At 43.4% G+C, this 16,986-nt stretch overlaps 1 protein-coding gene across 4 annotated transcripts in view; it reads left to right on the top strand.

Moving 5' to 3' along the window:
• The window catches only part of NFATC1 (nuclear factor of activated T cells 1), a 137,617-nt gene that overhangs the window by 27,551 nt on the left and 93,080 nt on the right, over window positions 1–16,986 (top strand). For all 4 annotated transcript variants that reach the window (XM_035126467.3, XM_035126469.3, XM_035126468.3 and 1 more), the window contains exon 3: window positions 8,552–8,711. In XM_035126467.3, the coding sequence (XP_034982358.2) occupies window positions 8,552–8,711 (160 nt within the window). The remainder of the gene's footprint in view (window positions 1–8,551; window positions 8,712–16,986) is intronic.

Genomic DNA, 16,986 nt, shown 5'->3' with positions numbered 1-16,986 from the left:
TCATCTAAAGAGTCAAAGGCAAGATTCCTCGTGGTGCCTGTTAGAATCAGGCCTACAACATTGTGCTTCAGTTTTCTTTTGTGGTGCTCCCTGGTTAATTTCACATTGACCAATAACATGGCAGCATCTGGAATTGCTATACTGCTGCTTCTGGGTTATTGTTGTATCTCTTTTGTTTTTCCAACCTTGAAAACAGTATAACTTTGTATAAGAGTAATATAACAAAATAGATGTTACAGGATAACATTTTTTTAAAAAAGCACAGTGGAAAAAAGTTTAAAATGACACGCCCTAACTTTGCACACTACTGCATGGATTTTGACTGGCATGGCCTAGTTTTTAATGGCCTGTTTATATATTTAATGCCCTATTCCTAAGGGCACAGGTTGGCAGTTTGCAGGAGTTTTCTGTAGCCACCCTTCCAACTCATCAGAGTTCCTTCTTTCCTGTTCATTTCCTCCTTATTTTACATGACTTAGAATCATAGAATTGTAGGCTTGGAAGGAACTGCAAGGGCCATCTAGTCCAACCCCTTGCAATAAAGGAATCTCTTCTAAAATGTTTCTCCTAGTATTCATATATAGCTTCAGAATAGTTGGTATCTCATGCTATTTCCCCAAAAGTTTGCATTAGCTGAGAAAAAAATGCGGGTAGGTTAGGGCCCTGCACGTGTGTGTTTAACATCCGGGGGGGGGGGGAATCAAGTGGCGATTAGACCACCATAATCTTTATCGTACAGTAGCTTACAGAGATTTGTTTTCTAAAAAGGAAATAAACGTTTTATCACCTGCAGTTAAAATGAACACAGCATTCCCTAGTGTGTTAATGAAAGTAAAATCCAGCATTTTTCCACTGTTTTGTTTTTGTGTAAAAAAAAAAAGTTTCCTGGTTTTCAGTCTGTTTCCATGTGATCTCATTAACTCGTGCTCCAGGACAGCTGGAAGCTACTGTAAAATTGTGGTTTAAGTTATTTTACCAATCAAATGCCCTGACCAAGCTTCCTTTAACCCATAAATACTTTTCATTATATGTATTATATATGAAATAATCCTGGACAACTGAACGCAGATGTCAATACAATCATGGGAGCACACAATTGAAATTGTTATTTTAAGCAAACACACCCTCCAAAAAAAACCCACCTCCCCAGCAATAATTGGTCACAATTGAACTGGGATTCCCACCCTATGATACATCTGCTCTGTTTCAAAGTCTGGGTTAGGTTCCAGCAAATAATACAGATTCCAAGATCCACCCTGTTGCATGGTTTATTTGCCAAAACTATTATATTACCTCTGTAATAAAGGGGGGGGGGAAGGAATCCTAAAACAAAAGGGTGATTGGAAAATTCCTGTTTTTTCACATATCTATGATCATATGGAAGACCACACCTGCCTCTATGTCAACAAGGCCCCTCTATCCTAAAAGGAAGTTCTTATTTGGATGTAAGAATTGGTGTGATTATAATTTCACATTTTGTATCCACAATAACTGGGTGAGATCATTTTTATTTCCATGTTATAGTTGGGGATTTGAAATTGTGAGATAAGGAATTACCTAGAGTCACCCACTGTGTGCATGGCTGGTTAGTTTCACAATGGTGTTTGAGTTTCATGCAAACTCTGAATGGCGTCTCCAGGAGCCTCCTGTATTAGCATTCACAAGGAAACGTTCCCGAGATGCTAATTCTTCAACCCCTTTTTGCAAACACTTTGGGGTTTGGAGTGGGATGGTGAGAGGCCAACCTTTTGCAGGAAAGTGGTTTCAATATTACAACCTTAGATTTCACTGGGGAGAATACTTGCCATGCCAGCCTGTCCAAGAACTGTGGAGATCACTGGCATTTAGTTCTTTAAACTCATAATAATCGGTGGATCCTCATTGCATGCTTGGCACTGAGATTCTGATTCTGGATTAATCCCAAACATCTGGGTGCTGCTCCTGCACAAAGCCCTCATTGAGAGCCTTGTGTGTGGATGTATTTGTGTGCATTTTAAGGTTCTGTTCTGTTTGCAACCAGGTAGCCTTTAATCTTGCATGCCAAGATTTAGCATGTAGAAAATGTTTACAGCAGAACCAGCAGTTCATAAGGGAAGTATTGATACAAGCAGATTAATAGCCACGTGAATCGCGTTGCTTCCAGCAAAATGGAATAACTTATCTAAACTTCTCCATCTATGATGGAAAATGCTCTTGAGGCAAATGATTACAGCTTAGTGAGGCAGAAAGAAGGGAAGTTGAAATATTTCAACAATCCTCCTTAGCTTTTGTTTAAGTGTCTTTGACAGGGAATTGTCTAGCGATGTGTTGTAATAGAAAAGGCATACTCTGGTTTTGAACGTCGTATGGTTTCTAGTTAAAGATCCAGCATCTAGGTATAGCTGCAATCTTGGCACAATCTTGCTTGTGAGAAAGGATCGCTATGCTGATAGAGCTCTGTGTGCTGATAACACTTGGGAGTGATCGTATTGATAGCTTGGGTCTGTCCCTCATTCCCTGTGGAGATCAGAGCCTCAATAAGACTGCTGGCTAAACCTGTGGGAAAAACTCCTGGTGACCTAAGAAAACCATCCAGGTTCATCCATATTGGGGGGGGGCAGTCCTATTACACTCAGCATCTGTTCTTGTAGAGGTTGCAGACAGCTGTAGGTAAATCCAGGTAATGAATGATCCGTATTGACAATGGAATCAAATATGGCTTTCCTACACACAAATAATTTTAACTTAGTCCACTACTGAAAACTCGATCAGGAATCAGGAGGCTGCCCTGCCCAGATATACGCAGGTCTTTGAATACCACCAAGGCCATGAAATCCTTAGCTATTCCTGATAAGGCAGACCACTTTGGCATGAATGTTGAAGATGCCCAAGGCTAATGGTCTTTGGAGGCTTCAACAGAACCCCTGAAACCACCTCAGTTAGCTCAGACAAGGAGATGGACAGTGGGGTGTTTGGTGCACCAGCAGAATTTTTATGAGGCCACCAATGCACTCAAAGCTGGTTGACGGTTCAGCTGAGTACATGGCTAGGGAGATGGAATTCCTAAAGATCAAAGCCTCCCTTCACAATATGCTTAGTGCTGTGCAGAGAATTCCAGTGTACGTATTTGGGAGACATTTGGCTTCATTCAACCAGGTTGTGTGCAACATCAGCCAGGTATTAATACATACTTCCCTCTTGGTATTGTACCACAAGATTAGATAATCAAATGTATCGGTATCGAGCATCAGTATGTACCAGCATGTACCATGCCAAAAGGAACCACCCCACTGTGAATTTTGCAAAAGTCTTCTGATAGGTTACAGCTCTTGCTTTTGTAAGTAGAAAAGATGTTAATAAGCATCTCAAAGTGGTTTACATAAAGCATTGGCTTTAAAAGAGGATTATACCAATTCATGGTGGCTAAGGGACGCGGGTGGCGCTGTGGGTTAAACCACAGAGCCTAGAGCTTGTCAATCAGAATCCCCGCGATGGGGTGAGCTCCCGTTGCTTGGTCCCAGCTCCTGCCAACCTAGCAGTTCAAACGCACGTCAAAGTGCAAGTAGATAAATAGGTACCGCTCCGGCGGGAAGGTAAACGGCATTTCTGTGCACTGTTCTGGTTCGCCAGAAGCGGCTTAGTCATGCTGGTCACATGACCTGGAAGCTGTACGCCAGCTCACTCGGCCAATAACGCGAGATGAGCACCACAACCCCAGAGTTGGTCACAACTTGACCTAATGGTCAGGGGTCCCTTTACCTTAAGGTTATCAAAGGCTACTCACTGGGATAGCTATGTACTTCATCCCCTGTCAGAGGCAGCGTACCAGTTGCTGGAAACCATTAGTGAACAGGTTGCACCTTGGGGAAAGCCTCTCTAAACAAAAATGTCTTCAGTGGATACCTAACTAGAAGCCTGTCTGATTTTGGCTGGTAATTGATCCCAGAGAGCTGGAGCTACAACACTAAAAGCCTGGTTTCCACCCCACAGGTTAAGTGCACTTTGGGGCCATATGGTACTCTCAGCATTGCCCCATCTGAGGAGTGCAGTTGCCAGGCAGGGATATAGAGGGCAAGGTGGCCCCTTAGGTATCCTAGCCCCAAGTTTATAGTAGGGCTTTGAATGCTGAAAGCAGGACCTTGACGTGCACTTAGTAGCATATTGCAGCTCTTTCAGCAGAGGTATTTTATGGCATTGACAGCCAGCAATCTAGCTGCTGCGCTAGGTTAAGCCCAAGGGAATCCCCACAGGAACTAGAGACAGGGCCTTTTCGGTGGTGGCTCTCTATTTATGGAACCCCTTCCCAAGGGAGATACACGTGACCACATCAGTAGCAGTTAGTAAATGGACCTTAAAGGCATGCCTATTTCAACCAGATTTTAACTAAAAACATGCTGTGAGTTGGATTTTTTTGCATCATGTTAAACTTTCTTAAAATATTTAATATTTTAAAATGCAGTGTATTGCATTTTCTCCTTTAATTGTTTGCGATAGCCACTTGAGTAGGGCTTTGCCCTGAAAGGTGGCATCTAAATAGCACTGATCAACAGAGCTGTCTGATTCCACAGGGTACAATATATGCCCCATCTGCCAAGAAGGCTTTGGCAGGGAGAACATCACCCGTGCGCCTGAAATAACCACAGCTGTGGGCATTTTTACTGCTTGACACAGCATCTGTGGGATCATTAGTAGCTTTCATATTTCCACGTGTTATGTGTAGGCTACCTAGTTAAAGTTTATCAATTTTGCTGCTATTATGTTATTGATCCTCTTGGCTCACATATTTTGTCTGTTTGCTGTTTAGGAGGGAGAAAGTTAATATATTGTTTGTGCACGCCCCAGTTCACATAATAAGAAGAAGTGGAGTAGGCTTGCTTTAAAATGATTGCAGCGAAGTAATATGATAGTGTGGCCTGTATACAACATATTTGTAATGCAACTTGCACCTTTTCACAATAAATGTTAGCATTTGGACTATACTGCCAATTGACGAAATGAAAACCCCAAAATTCAGCCCTCCCCCCCAATCATAGCTCCTGATATTGTTTATATCATAAGACATTTCATGAATTTGATTTTGGAATACTCCTAGAAATAGGGTGTTTTTTTTAAAAAAAATCCACCTTCAGCACCACTGTGGAGTATTGAAATACCATATGTAAAATTCAGCGTTAGGGACCCTAAGTAAGATCACTCTTTCTCCTAACTTTTAAAATTTTGCTGGAAAACAGGGATTTGTTGGAAACTTAATTTCCAGTTTCCTTCCACTGTGAACTATTTCAGTCCCTTTCTGCAAAAGGAGAGAAAGGTATTTTAAAGAAAAGGATCTGGCTAGATAATGATATTTCATGTGATCACTACATATAAGATGTCACTAGGCATCACCTGTGCAGTTTGACAGTCTCTGTGTTATTCTTGTTAAACCGATCAACTGCTGTTCTGAACCATTGCCAGTTCTGTTAACTGATCTGACTCCTCTATCCTCGATTGCTCCCCTTCGATGCATACAAATTAAGCAGTGAAGGCTTTTCATGACACGATAGGATTAATTTTACTCGCTCAATTTGGGTGTGGCGGGTGGCTGTGAAAGGCAAGAAGAAAGAACAGGAAAAATTGTGACAACTTTATTTGCTGCACTGGCTCCACCCACTCTGCCTCGCTCCAAGCATTTGTGTGGCTGCAATCAGTTTCACACAGCCAAGCTAGTCCTGAAAGAGTACTGAATTTTCATACTAGAATAACAGTGTTTGAGTTTGCCAGGCTAGCTCCAAAGAAGACTTTGGGATTTTGCTGATTAGGGGCCAATCCGCACATGAACATGGCAGGAAACCCAGATTTGTCACTGAGGGTATAAGATAAGTCAACAGTCAGCCAACCCTGGCACATGGGTTTTGAAACACGTTTGTCTCGTTCATATGTTACATTAATTTTAGATCTACACAAAACAGCTGATGCTTATGGAATAGTACGGTGTACGGCTCTTGTCTTCACTGAGCATCTGACCATGTTTTCTTCAGGATATTATCCTGTGTGTGATGAAGTTGGGCTCTCCTGGTCCCCTCCCCCATGAAAGAACTTCTACAATCTAAATATATGTTTGATATCTCTTCCTTTTAAGCAAGTTGTGCTGCAGGAAATTAAGTGCACAATACAGATAACCTAGAATAGGAAATTGCATTGCCAAGCCACAACCCATGAAACTGTTTAAAGCATCATGCCACTTCCTCTGTCAGGAAAACTGCATTTAATTCTCAATTTATTATTATTGCTTTTGTTGCTCGGCCCTTGTAGTGGGATTTTAATCATGGCATGCCTAACTACATGGCTGCCTTATAACAGAAACAGCAACTGCATTCAGTCAATGTTTCAGGTGCTCTTCTAAGATCTTAAGCAGAGAAAATAAAGTTTTGTTTGTGTGTTTTTTTAATTCAGCCAGCTTCACCTTGCTTCCCCCCCCCCCACCTCCCTTTAAAAGTTAGAGGATCCAAACTTTGGGACGATTGATGGATTAGAGCTTTTAAGAACGAAACACCTTGAAAATGTCACAATCGGATAGATATTTGGGGGAAAGAGAGAGAGAAATCCATCATATATGAACTGGCTTAAAGATGGAAGCATCTGTTTCATAACATGAAGCGATCAGCAACATGAGTTATGCAGCTGCTCTATATTATATAAATTATTCTTGCAGTCAAGCGGGAGCTCCAGATAATTATCCAGGAATGTTTAAATGCTAGCATACATAGATGTACACAGAGCAGGTTGAGCCTCATGAACTGGCCAATTGTGCTCGAGTGAAAACTTTACGCCAGTCACCTCAGGCTTCTCAAGACAGTGTGGCATGGTAACACTGTAATCATAGCAGCTTTGACTTAAAATGATGGAAAGGTATCTGGCTCCTATAGTTGTAGATAATACTGTGTTTTGGTACAAGATTTTACCCTGAGTCCTATTCACACTAACCATTCAGTCTATAATGGGGGATAAGTCATTCACTCAGATTTGAGTTTCAGTGGTCTGTGGCACAGAGGGCAGGACTTTATGGCATACCTGGATGGAAGCAGGAGGAGCCATGGGCCTGGCTATATCATAGTTAAGTTGGCTTTGATCTTAAGACTTTGTAAGTGGCTTGGGACTGGAAGGACTTGAAGGACTGTTGACTCTTACACAAAACTTCCTTGTGCAGATCTTCCTCAGAGGCCCTGCTCAAAGTATCCTCACCTTCTGAGAGGAGTGGGTAGGCATGAAACACAGGGCCTTTTCATAAAACCACAGAGTTGGTAGGGACCACGAGGGTCACCTAGTCCAATGCAGGAATCTTTTTTTCCCCCCCAACATGGGGCTCAAACCCACAACCTTGAGATCAAGAGTCTCTTCCTCTACTGGCTGAGCTATCAGTTGTGTCACCTTGATTGTGGACTGATTCTTCCCCAGTTCATTTTCTCAGTGTCCTACCTGGTGGCTTTTAGATTCATGCATGCTTTTAATGGCAATTCAGACCTTTTAACTTTCATTGTTACTTTTGAATGCCATATTTAGGCTATTGCTGGATCTTATCTGTTTCTGTTTTGGAAACTCAAGCTGCAAGGCAGGATAGAAATAATTTCAACCAATAAATTGTCAGGTATGTATTTGTACCTGCCCCTCCTGCAAGGTGACATTGCCTAGACCCCAACTCAACAGCCATGTGAGGCAACATGCATATAGAAGAGAGGGTCACTCTGATATCTTGGACTTGACTTGTAGCATCCTTGTCAAAAAGATTGGCTATCACTGGCCCATATTGCCTACATAAACTGTAAATGGTTGTGCTTATGCAACAACTTAGGGCTCATTTTTCACCTTGAGTGTGGCCCTCTAGATGTTGTTGAGAGAGGGGAGGGGAATCTCTGAAAGACAGGTGCAACATCACCTGAGAGATCCTGTTCTGGCATCTGCCCTGCCTGCTTTAGAGGTGAACTCTCCACAATGGCAGTACAGAAAGGCATGGACTCATTGCTGGCTGAAGTCAGTCACCATATGGTTTGCCTATGCTGAAGAAAGCAAAGATACACCCTTAGTGCAGAGGGAAAATTGCTGAGCCAATCTGTGGCTGAAGCCAACTAAATAATTTTGGTTGCTGCTGAAACATGATCAAAAACAAAGTAGGTTGAATGCAAATTGGAGAAACTGAAGTTCTGATACCCAACCTCACCCAGAGTCTAACTCAGAATAGACCCCCCCCCCCCGCCCAATGCGCACATCTTACGTCTGCATTTGTCCATTTTGATTAATGGGTTGATACATTAAGTATTTTTTTAAAAAACCAAGCTTAAAAATGTTTTCCATTTTTGTTTAAGCATCTGATTGCATCTGGCCTATCAAATCTGTGCCATCCATAAATCTTCATAAAATAACCATTACCTATTAAATTACTTATGTCATACCATTATCTCCATTGATGAAATTTTAAGTGTAAGATGGTGAAGGATGAACTGCTAAACGTGGCCTCTAAAGTAATAGTGCCAGATTCTTGCGGTTTATGATAGTGGACTGGATGTTAATATTTAATTGCGGTTGCTTTCCATTACAGCCCATCCTTGCCTGCTCTGGATTGGCAGCTGCCGTCTCACTCAGGACCTTATGAACTTCGGATTGAAGTGCAGCCGAAGTCCCACCACCGAGCCCATTACGAGACCGAAGGGAGTCGAGGGGCTGTCAAGGCGTCTGCGGGGGGACACCCAGTGGTGCAGGTAATAGCCTTTCCCATGCTAGCTAAGATGGCTTGTTTGTTTGGGCAAGGACCCCTGTGTGTATCTCTTGCAAATTCAAACAAGCTTTGATGACCTTGGTTGGTATGCTACTTGCATAAGTTAAGCCTTGGCCTCCATTGAACCATATAAACTGTCCCCATATAAACTGTCCTGGATTCTGTGTCCATCTTCTGAAGCCTTTCTTCATGTGCCCCCTACACATGAGGTTCGGAGGGTGGCAACACGAGAATGGGCCTTCTCTGTAGTGGCTCCCCGCTTGCGGAATGCTCTCCCCAGGGAGATTCGCCTGGTGCCTTCATTGTATATTTTTAGGCACTAGGTGAGAATGTTCTTCTTCAACCAGGCCTTGGGCTGATTAATATTCTACAGCCTTTTAAATGTGTCTGTAGGAAGATGGGAGGTTATTGTTTTGCTGTTTTGTTCCAATTATTTGCTTGTTTTATTCTGTGTACCGCTCTGAGATCTTCTATCAAACAAACAAACAAACAAACATTACATGTTAAATACTCTTTTGCACTGGGTATAAGCCTTCTTTGGTTCAACAACAACAGGCCTCCAAAGACTGAATGTGTGCCCTACAGTGTGCTTCATACAGAACCACAATAATGTGGTTACTATCAAAATGCTTCTGTTTGCTGACAGTTATGTAGCACTTGACATACCACTCAGGCAGCAATTCTATGCAGTGTTAGGTGTGTTTAAAACCATTGCTTTCAGGGGCCTTAGAAGAGCCTAACTCCTACGATCAGACTGTGTTTGTCCATGAGCTCTGGTAGCCTGAAATAAGGTGCCCAACTGATGCAGGGACAAGCTGGTTGGCATGGTCATCCTTGTGCATTACAGCAGCATGAATAAACATTTTCAGGAACAGCCATATATCACTGTTGAATTTGTACTCAGGAGATGTGCATAAGAAGATACAGTGATAGACGAGCGATAACAACTGCACTACAAATACCCAGAGCAAGTTTACTTCCCAGTCTCCTTAATACTGCACATTTTCAGAATATGCAATAACGTATTCCACAGTATTGACTCCACACTTCTATGTCCAAAGATAATTGCTCAAAGTCTCTGTGTGATGCAGGATGTTTCTGGCTTGTTGATGCTGTTACATCTCCAATATTCAAATTGATACATGCACAAGATTGTAACAAGGCTTCTTGAGGGAAAAGCAGGAAGGAGTTTTCTTTTGCTGTATTTACAAAGTCTGTTGGGTGGAATGGCTTTTACTTCGTAAATGTTTTCAGAGTATGTTGCATTTTGTTTCATATGGAAATAAGCTTGTTTCCAGTGTGAATAATTCAAAATTGGCAGGCAAGCGCTCTTTGTCTACTCTTTTCCTCCTCTCACACCCATTTGTCCCCTGAAAGCTACAGGTTGAACAGCGTACCGTCAAATCTTGTGTAGCTGAATTATGGTTCTGTCTGTAATAAAGGGGCAACATCATGATTTCCTTGCTTACATAAGAAATCTTACTGAAGTCTAAGATACCATTTGTATACCATGAGAGCCTCCTGTTTGGGATGGCTGGAACTGGTCTGTGACCGTAATAATAAATTCATTCATTTGGGATGTCTTAGTATTGTTGATGCTTACTAGGAGAGAGTCTGCAGCATTTCAGACAGGAGTCTTTTCTGAAACCTACCTGGATATTCTAGGATTGAACCTGAGACCTTCTGCATGGAAAGCAGAATAGACAAGAGAGTCAGTGTATACCTGTGTAAGAAATAGGGTTGGCTAATGCTTGGGTGTTTATGGAAGCTCATGAAGTACTTGCTTTGATGGGGACTAAAATTTCTCTCATGTGGCCTGCATTTATTTAAAAGCTTTTTGGGGGGTGGGGTGGGGAGAATCTTTCTTGAAATTTGCTCTCTGCTCATTCTTTGGGGGGGGGAAACCACACCAATAATGCAAGTTTGGGGTGGTTTTCAGCTGGGAATAATTTTAAGTCTTGAATTCCAGAGAGATAGCTAAAGATTTTACTGCCACCGTTTAGCTTCTTTAGCACATTTCACTGTGGAAATTTCATCACTCCTATCACATTATTTGTGTATTTAAAGCAAAAACAACAAGTGATGTTTAAGATTAAAATTTGTAGCGATACATTTGTTTGTATGTACCCTACTAGCAGCCCAGTGCAAGGAAATGTAGATGGGAGGCATCAATTCACAGTGGCCAGTTTGACCTTTAAAATTTCCACCCGGGTGATGGGGGGGGGGGAATGGAACACAGTGCCAACATTTAATTGGGCTAAATGTGTCCTGGCACTCCCCTGCAATCTCTTTCTACAGTGTGTGGAAATAAAACGAAGTCTGCTGTGTGTCTCTGCATAGGCAGGGTTGAAGAAAAGGAAAGGGAAGTACCGGTAGTAAAAAAAAAAAAAGAGGAAAGCAAACCTCAGATCCATGGGTGTAATGAATATGAATCTAGTTTTCAGTCTCTGGAATAAGTGGAGCTTGTTTTTTCTTTGTTCTCCTTCTCCATGAAAAAAAACAAACCAGGATTCTGGGTGGAGCAAGGGGTTCCCTAATTATTTTTGTTTTATTCCTAGCCAGAGCCGTCTTAAGTATATCTGGTGCCGTGGTGCAAAGATCCCTCCAGCGGTACACCCCCCCCCCCGTTTCTCAGAATTGTCAACCTTTCCCCAAGCCTCTGTGGGAATCGCTCTCCTCCTGCGGAGGCTTGGGAGGGAAGCTGCACGCACGCCAGCCATATGGTTGACGGGGTGCAGCTGGCAGGCGTGCAAGGAATGGGGAGGCCACCGGCAAAGCTGTGCAGCTTCCCCACTCACTGGGGCGCCCCTGAGAGGCCATCACCATGGCGCAACGCACCACTAAGCGCAATAGGAAAGACGGCTCTGTTCCTAGCATCCTTTTCCCCTCCCCACAGTCTCCATTATCTATCTATCTATCTATCTATCTATCTATCTATCTATCTATCTATCTATCTATCTATCTATCTATCATCTATCTATCTATCTATCTATCTATCTATCATCTATCTATCTATTTATCTATCTATCTATCTATCTATCTATCTATCTATCTATCTATCTATTTGAAGGGACGCCAACATTCAGGCATCCTGACTCATGCCAGCCCAACATCTAAACTGCACCTCTTCTCCTGAGGGAAGGGGTCAGTCTATAGAAAGCCAAAGAGCTGGAAATCAGGAGGACAGCTGGCAAAACATGGCTGGAACCTCAGCAGACAGCTAGAGCCTTGCACACCAGTGTGCACCATGTTGTCTCTGATCCTGATACCAGACTTGAATGGAGCTTTTATTATAATATTTTATATGCTGCTTTGAGTGCCTCTTGGGGCTTTAAAGCGGGGTGTAAATTAAATTTAATTTCCATCCCGCTTTAAAGCCCCAAGAGGCACTCAAAGCAGCATATAAAATATTATAATAAAAGCTCCATTCAAGTCTGGTATCAGGATCAGAGACAACATGGTGCCAGAGTTATTCAGTTGGCATTTCCTTCCCTCTTCTTCTTTTGCTGAGAATTGCTGGTTCCCACGGATGTCCTCCAATGACTCTATTCCTGGAAGGACCTTGCTGTATCGGCCATAGGGCTCGCTGAGGAGGCAGACAGGGCAAAGAGGCTCTGGGCACAGTGTTAGCGATGGCGTGAGCCCATCTTCGCCTGGGCTTTGAGGAGAAGGGACTGTGATGTCCCGCCATGGAAGTCAGGCTGGGCCAACGCCACTTGAGGCATGAGCCCTCACACTGGGTCTGTGGTGGGTTTCTCTGTATTCTTTTGAAGACAGTGTGTAAGGAAAACTGGAAGAGTATTCTATCTGCCTGCTTTTAATTTCCTCATGAGCACAACTATTAAATGTACAGGAGCCATGCCCTGCAGCAGTCTCTATCTGATGCACAATTTTATTTGCCACATTTAGTTTCTGTGTTGGTTCAACATATTCTGAGCTGCATATTATTAGGCTCTCTACTCCTTCCTCATCTCGCTACAATTGCCAATGCAAACCAGCACTTGCATGTGTATGTTATCATTGCAGTTGGACAAGCTGGGTGGTCTGTTACAACATAGATACGGCAATGGCTGGATGAACGTTAAATCTAGTTCTGCTGAGCTTCATTCCTCATTTTCCTCGTTCAATTCCTTCTTTAGCCATCTCTCTTCCCCCCTACCGCTATTCAACCAAGTGAGATAATTTAGTGATAAGGGAGATGTCACCTGTTTTCAGGGAGGGACCTCAGCCTCACGCACTCAACTGTTTTGTGACTTATTATTTTTGCCCTCCTCAGAATGAATATGCATAAACTCACCTGAGCACTTAATCTAACTTCCCACACTCCTACACATTTGCTGTATACTTGTTTAGCTACCATGGCAGCCCTGAGTTATGCTGAGGATTTCTAAATGCTTGGAGGGTGAGATGAGCTTGACACACCTAGAAAGAGCTAAAAATGTTCTGAGAACACTGGCTAATCAAAGGTGCTGGTTAATTGGCCGCCGTGAGGTAATACTTGGCAAAGGGTTTCATGCCCCGTCTCAGAAAACTGTGTTGCTAATCATAATGACTCTTCTATATTCAGTACTTTGCAAAGGGAGAAAAAGAATCTTCTGTTCTGGGAATTGAATAATCTGGATTTCAAATCCTGCCCTCCCACTAACATCCTGTGTGGCCCTAGGCAACTGATTTGATTTCTCTGATACTGAGCACATGCAGCATATTTTCACTCTCAAGTATTATGGGGTAGTTCAGCACTAGAGGCCTCGTACACAGGAAACAGAAGAGGAAGTAAAGGGTAATCGAGGGTTAGAGCTCACAAACCCCTCCATTCGGCAGCAAGTGGATATAGAATCATCATCATCATCATCAATAATAATTTATTATTTATACCCCGCCCATCTGGCTGGGTTTCCCCAGCCATTCTGGGCAGCTCCCAATCGAATATTAAAAACACAATACAGCATTAAACTGTAAAGTTTTGGACTTGCCTGCCACTTCACCTTTTATCTCTCAGCATTTCTCAGTCCTTTGTTGGTCGGCCTGTCCAGCAAAACGTAGAAAAGCCCCATGGCTTTGTTCATATCTGAAGAAGTGTGCATGCACACGAAAGCTCATACCAAAATAAAAAACTTAGTTGGTCTTTAAGGTGCTGCTGGAAGGAATTTTTTTTATTTTGTTTCATATCCAGGTTCGTTCCAAAGACATTAACCACAGTTTCCCAGTTAGGACAAAATGGGAAACCATGGTTAGTGGAAGTCTTCTCAAGTTGTTTGCTCAGTTGTGTGTGAAGGGAGGAGTGGTGGGGCTGTTTATGTGACCAAAAGACTGGTTCATATTTTAGTTTCTGGAGCCTAGATTGTGGTTGTCTGAATGTGGCTGCTATGCCACAGCTTGTGGGAAAGGAATCCCATACTTCCTTTTGCTACTTTCTAAGGGGTTTGTTGTTGCTTTTTATACTAATTTGCTGATAGTGGGGGAAGCAGCTGTTTAGACATGTCCTGGTGCGCTCACTTTCAGTTATGTCCATTCAATTTCTTGGTTGTGCCTGTAGTGCTCTGGGGTGCCTGAGCATCACCACAAGATGCTTAATAATAAAGATAAGATATCTTAATTTTAACTCCCGAGTGTGGTTTGTTTTTGCAATGAGAAAAGGAGAGATAACATATTTTGGAAGTCTATATACTGAAGAAGGTTTAAAGCATTTACAAACTCTGATAAAAGCATATACGGTGTAAGAGAACATTCCATAAAACTGACAATGCCAGAGTTTCACCCAGTTTTCGAGTTCAAAACCTATTAATTGTGGGAGGGGGAAGAGGAGGAGAGGAATAAAATATGTGGCTGTAGGAGGGCTTCTTACAGTGAGTTTACTATGTGGTTAACTCAAACCCCTTCACACATTGTTCCACTGTGTTCGCTGTCTTCTGGTTGCTGTTTATACCAGACTTGCCCCTAATGGATATGCATTCAGTTTTTGAAGGTGAAGCAATGTGTGTAAAATCAGAATCCTCCCCCTTGCATGGAGTTGTGAGCTCAGGTGCCTTTGTCTATGTGTAGGACCCTTTCACATTGCTGGTGAACATGCAGTAGTGGAAGCATGACTGGAACATGAGTTGTTGTGGCTATTCAGTTTGAACTCCTAGACAACTCATGCGTTTCCCAGGGTGCAAAGGGATTTGATAGAACTCCCCTGTGATGGCGTCACTCCTCTGCCACACAAATAAGAGAACAGCCTGTCTCTTTAGAAGGAACCCAGCAAGTTCTAAAGAAGTGTGACAGTCCATCCTACTTAGTTGTGTCATTAGCTCTTTTGGAATTTGGACTCTCTGCTGAAGATGCTTCTTTGGGGAAACGTGATTCCATGCCTCTTTACTCAGAAACAACTCCTATTGCATCCAGTGCGTGTCAGACACTTGCTATTCGTTAGATGAATGAAGCTGTTGCTTGTTAAAATGACAGGTTTTTTGAGGTTTTAAATTCTAGTAACTTTTCATTATGTTTTTAATCATTTTTGTGAGCCATTGAGTTAAAAAATATTTTTTAAAAAACCACCCAATGGATTGCAAATGGTAATCTAACTGGAGTCTTGTTGCACATAGTGAAAGAGTTTAAAACAATAGTAGATGAAAGGGGGTGGTGGAAATATGTGTTTTAGATGCTCCTTCAACCAGCGTTAGAAACTCAGATATATAAGCTACCAAATGGCTCCTTAAACCAAGGTTACAGTTGCCAAAACGAAATGCCTAGTTGCCATTTGGGGGCAAGACCGCTCTAAAGTCTTAATTTTCAAATGATGGACTAACTGTGATTGATTCTCAGTTAAAGCCCATTACCCTCCATAGAGGGTAATGGGGATTGCGGAAGAGCTTAAAGAAATCTGGGAGGGGGTGGGCTGTAGTTCAGGCTGAGTCATAGGGGCGTGTAGCTGTATTTGATTGACAGGCTGACCTTACTTAAGCCCAGTTACTTTCGTTTCTAGCCCACTCTCGAATAACCTTTGAATCTCCCGCCCGCCCACTGCTTTCTTGAGGCCTTAGCCCAGGGGTCCCCAGACTTACCGCGCAGTGGGCCGGTGCCCGCCGCGCCGACCGCGCGGCGTGCCGGAGGGCAGGGGAGTGCGCGCGCAGCGGGCCGGAGGGCGGGGGAGTGCGCGCCCGTGCGCATGCGCACACGCACACGGGCGGGGAAAAATCACCGAAAATCGCTTGTGCGCATGCGTATGGGCCTCCCCCGACCCGGAAGTGCATTGGAAATGACCTCTTCTGGGTTGGGAGAGGCCCATACGCATGCGCACAAAGGATTTTCGGCGATTTTTTGCCGATTTTTAAGATCGTCGCTGTGCCGCGCGCCGTAAGAGCAGGCGGTGGCAGCGGGCGGCTGGGGTCGTCGCGGGCCGGATTGGGAGGCCGATTGGGCCGCATCCGGCCCGGGGGCCGTAGTTTGGGGACCCCTGCCTTAGCCTGACATTGCTTTGCCTTTCCAGGGGTCGCCTGTATTCAGGGGCCCGGTAGGAATTTTGCCACTTGGCTGATTGGCTGTTGCCATTTGGTTTTTGCCTACTGCTTAGCAAATTGTCACAAGCTGTTAGGCTTTGGTTAATAAATTGGTTATAGGAGGGGCCTGGCTTTAAATTGCCTACTCCCCTATTTTGCTCCTCATAGAAGTATTCCATTAAAGGAATCCTGGGGCTCAGGGATGCTAGTCACATACCCGCCAGGTGGGGATGATGGGCCATTACAGAGCCGAGCCTTGGGGAACATTCCGGGGTCGAGGGGAGAGTGTCTGTTGAACAGTACCTCCACTCCCTTGGGGTGTTTACTTGACTTACCTACCCATAGGTAAGTCGGAGCTGGTCCTGACCCAAAGGGGTTCAGATGGAATGGTCCTGTCCCAAATGGGTCAGATGGAATTGGTCCTGCCCCAAGCGGGGCAGATGGAAATGGTCCTGTCCCTTAGAGAGGACAGATGGATTAACCAAAGCCTTAGCCAACACTCAGAATAAAATTGTATTTTAAATAAAGTTGTGGCCAAAACAATGCCAAAAACCCAAACCTAAAATAATGTGTGAGTTGTGAGTTATTTAGGGGGGATTTCTGGGAGCTTCGTCATGCAAACATCTGGCTAGTTCAGATGAGAACTTTGAGCTAGCTTAAGAACTTTGAGAACTGAAAGAATAAAAGTCACTTTATCCAAGGACAGCACTGGAGAATTTATATACATATTCTTCACAACTGTGAGCAGGGCAGGGGGGTGAGGTAAGTGAAGACAAGTGA

Source organism: Zootoca vivipara, chromosome 8 (assembly GCF_965207765.1).
Source record: "Zootoca vivipara chromosome 8, rZooViv2.hap1.1, whole genome shotgun sequence".
Classification (NCBI taxonomy): domain Eukaryota; kingdom Metazoa; phylum Chordata; class Lepidosauria; order Squamata; family Lacertidae; genus Zootoca; species Zootoca vivipara.
Note: the sequence above shows the minus strand (reverse complement) of the source record. Positions and strands in the feature narration are given on the sequence as shown.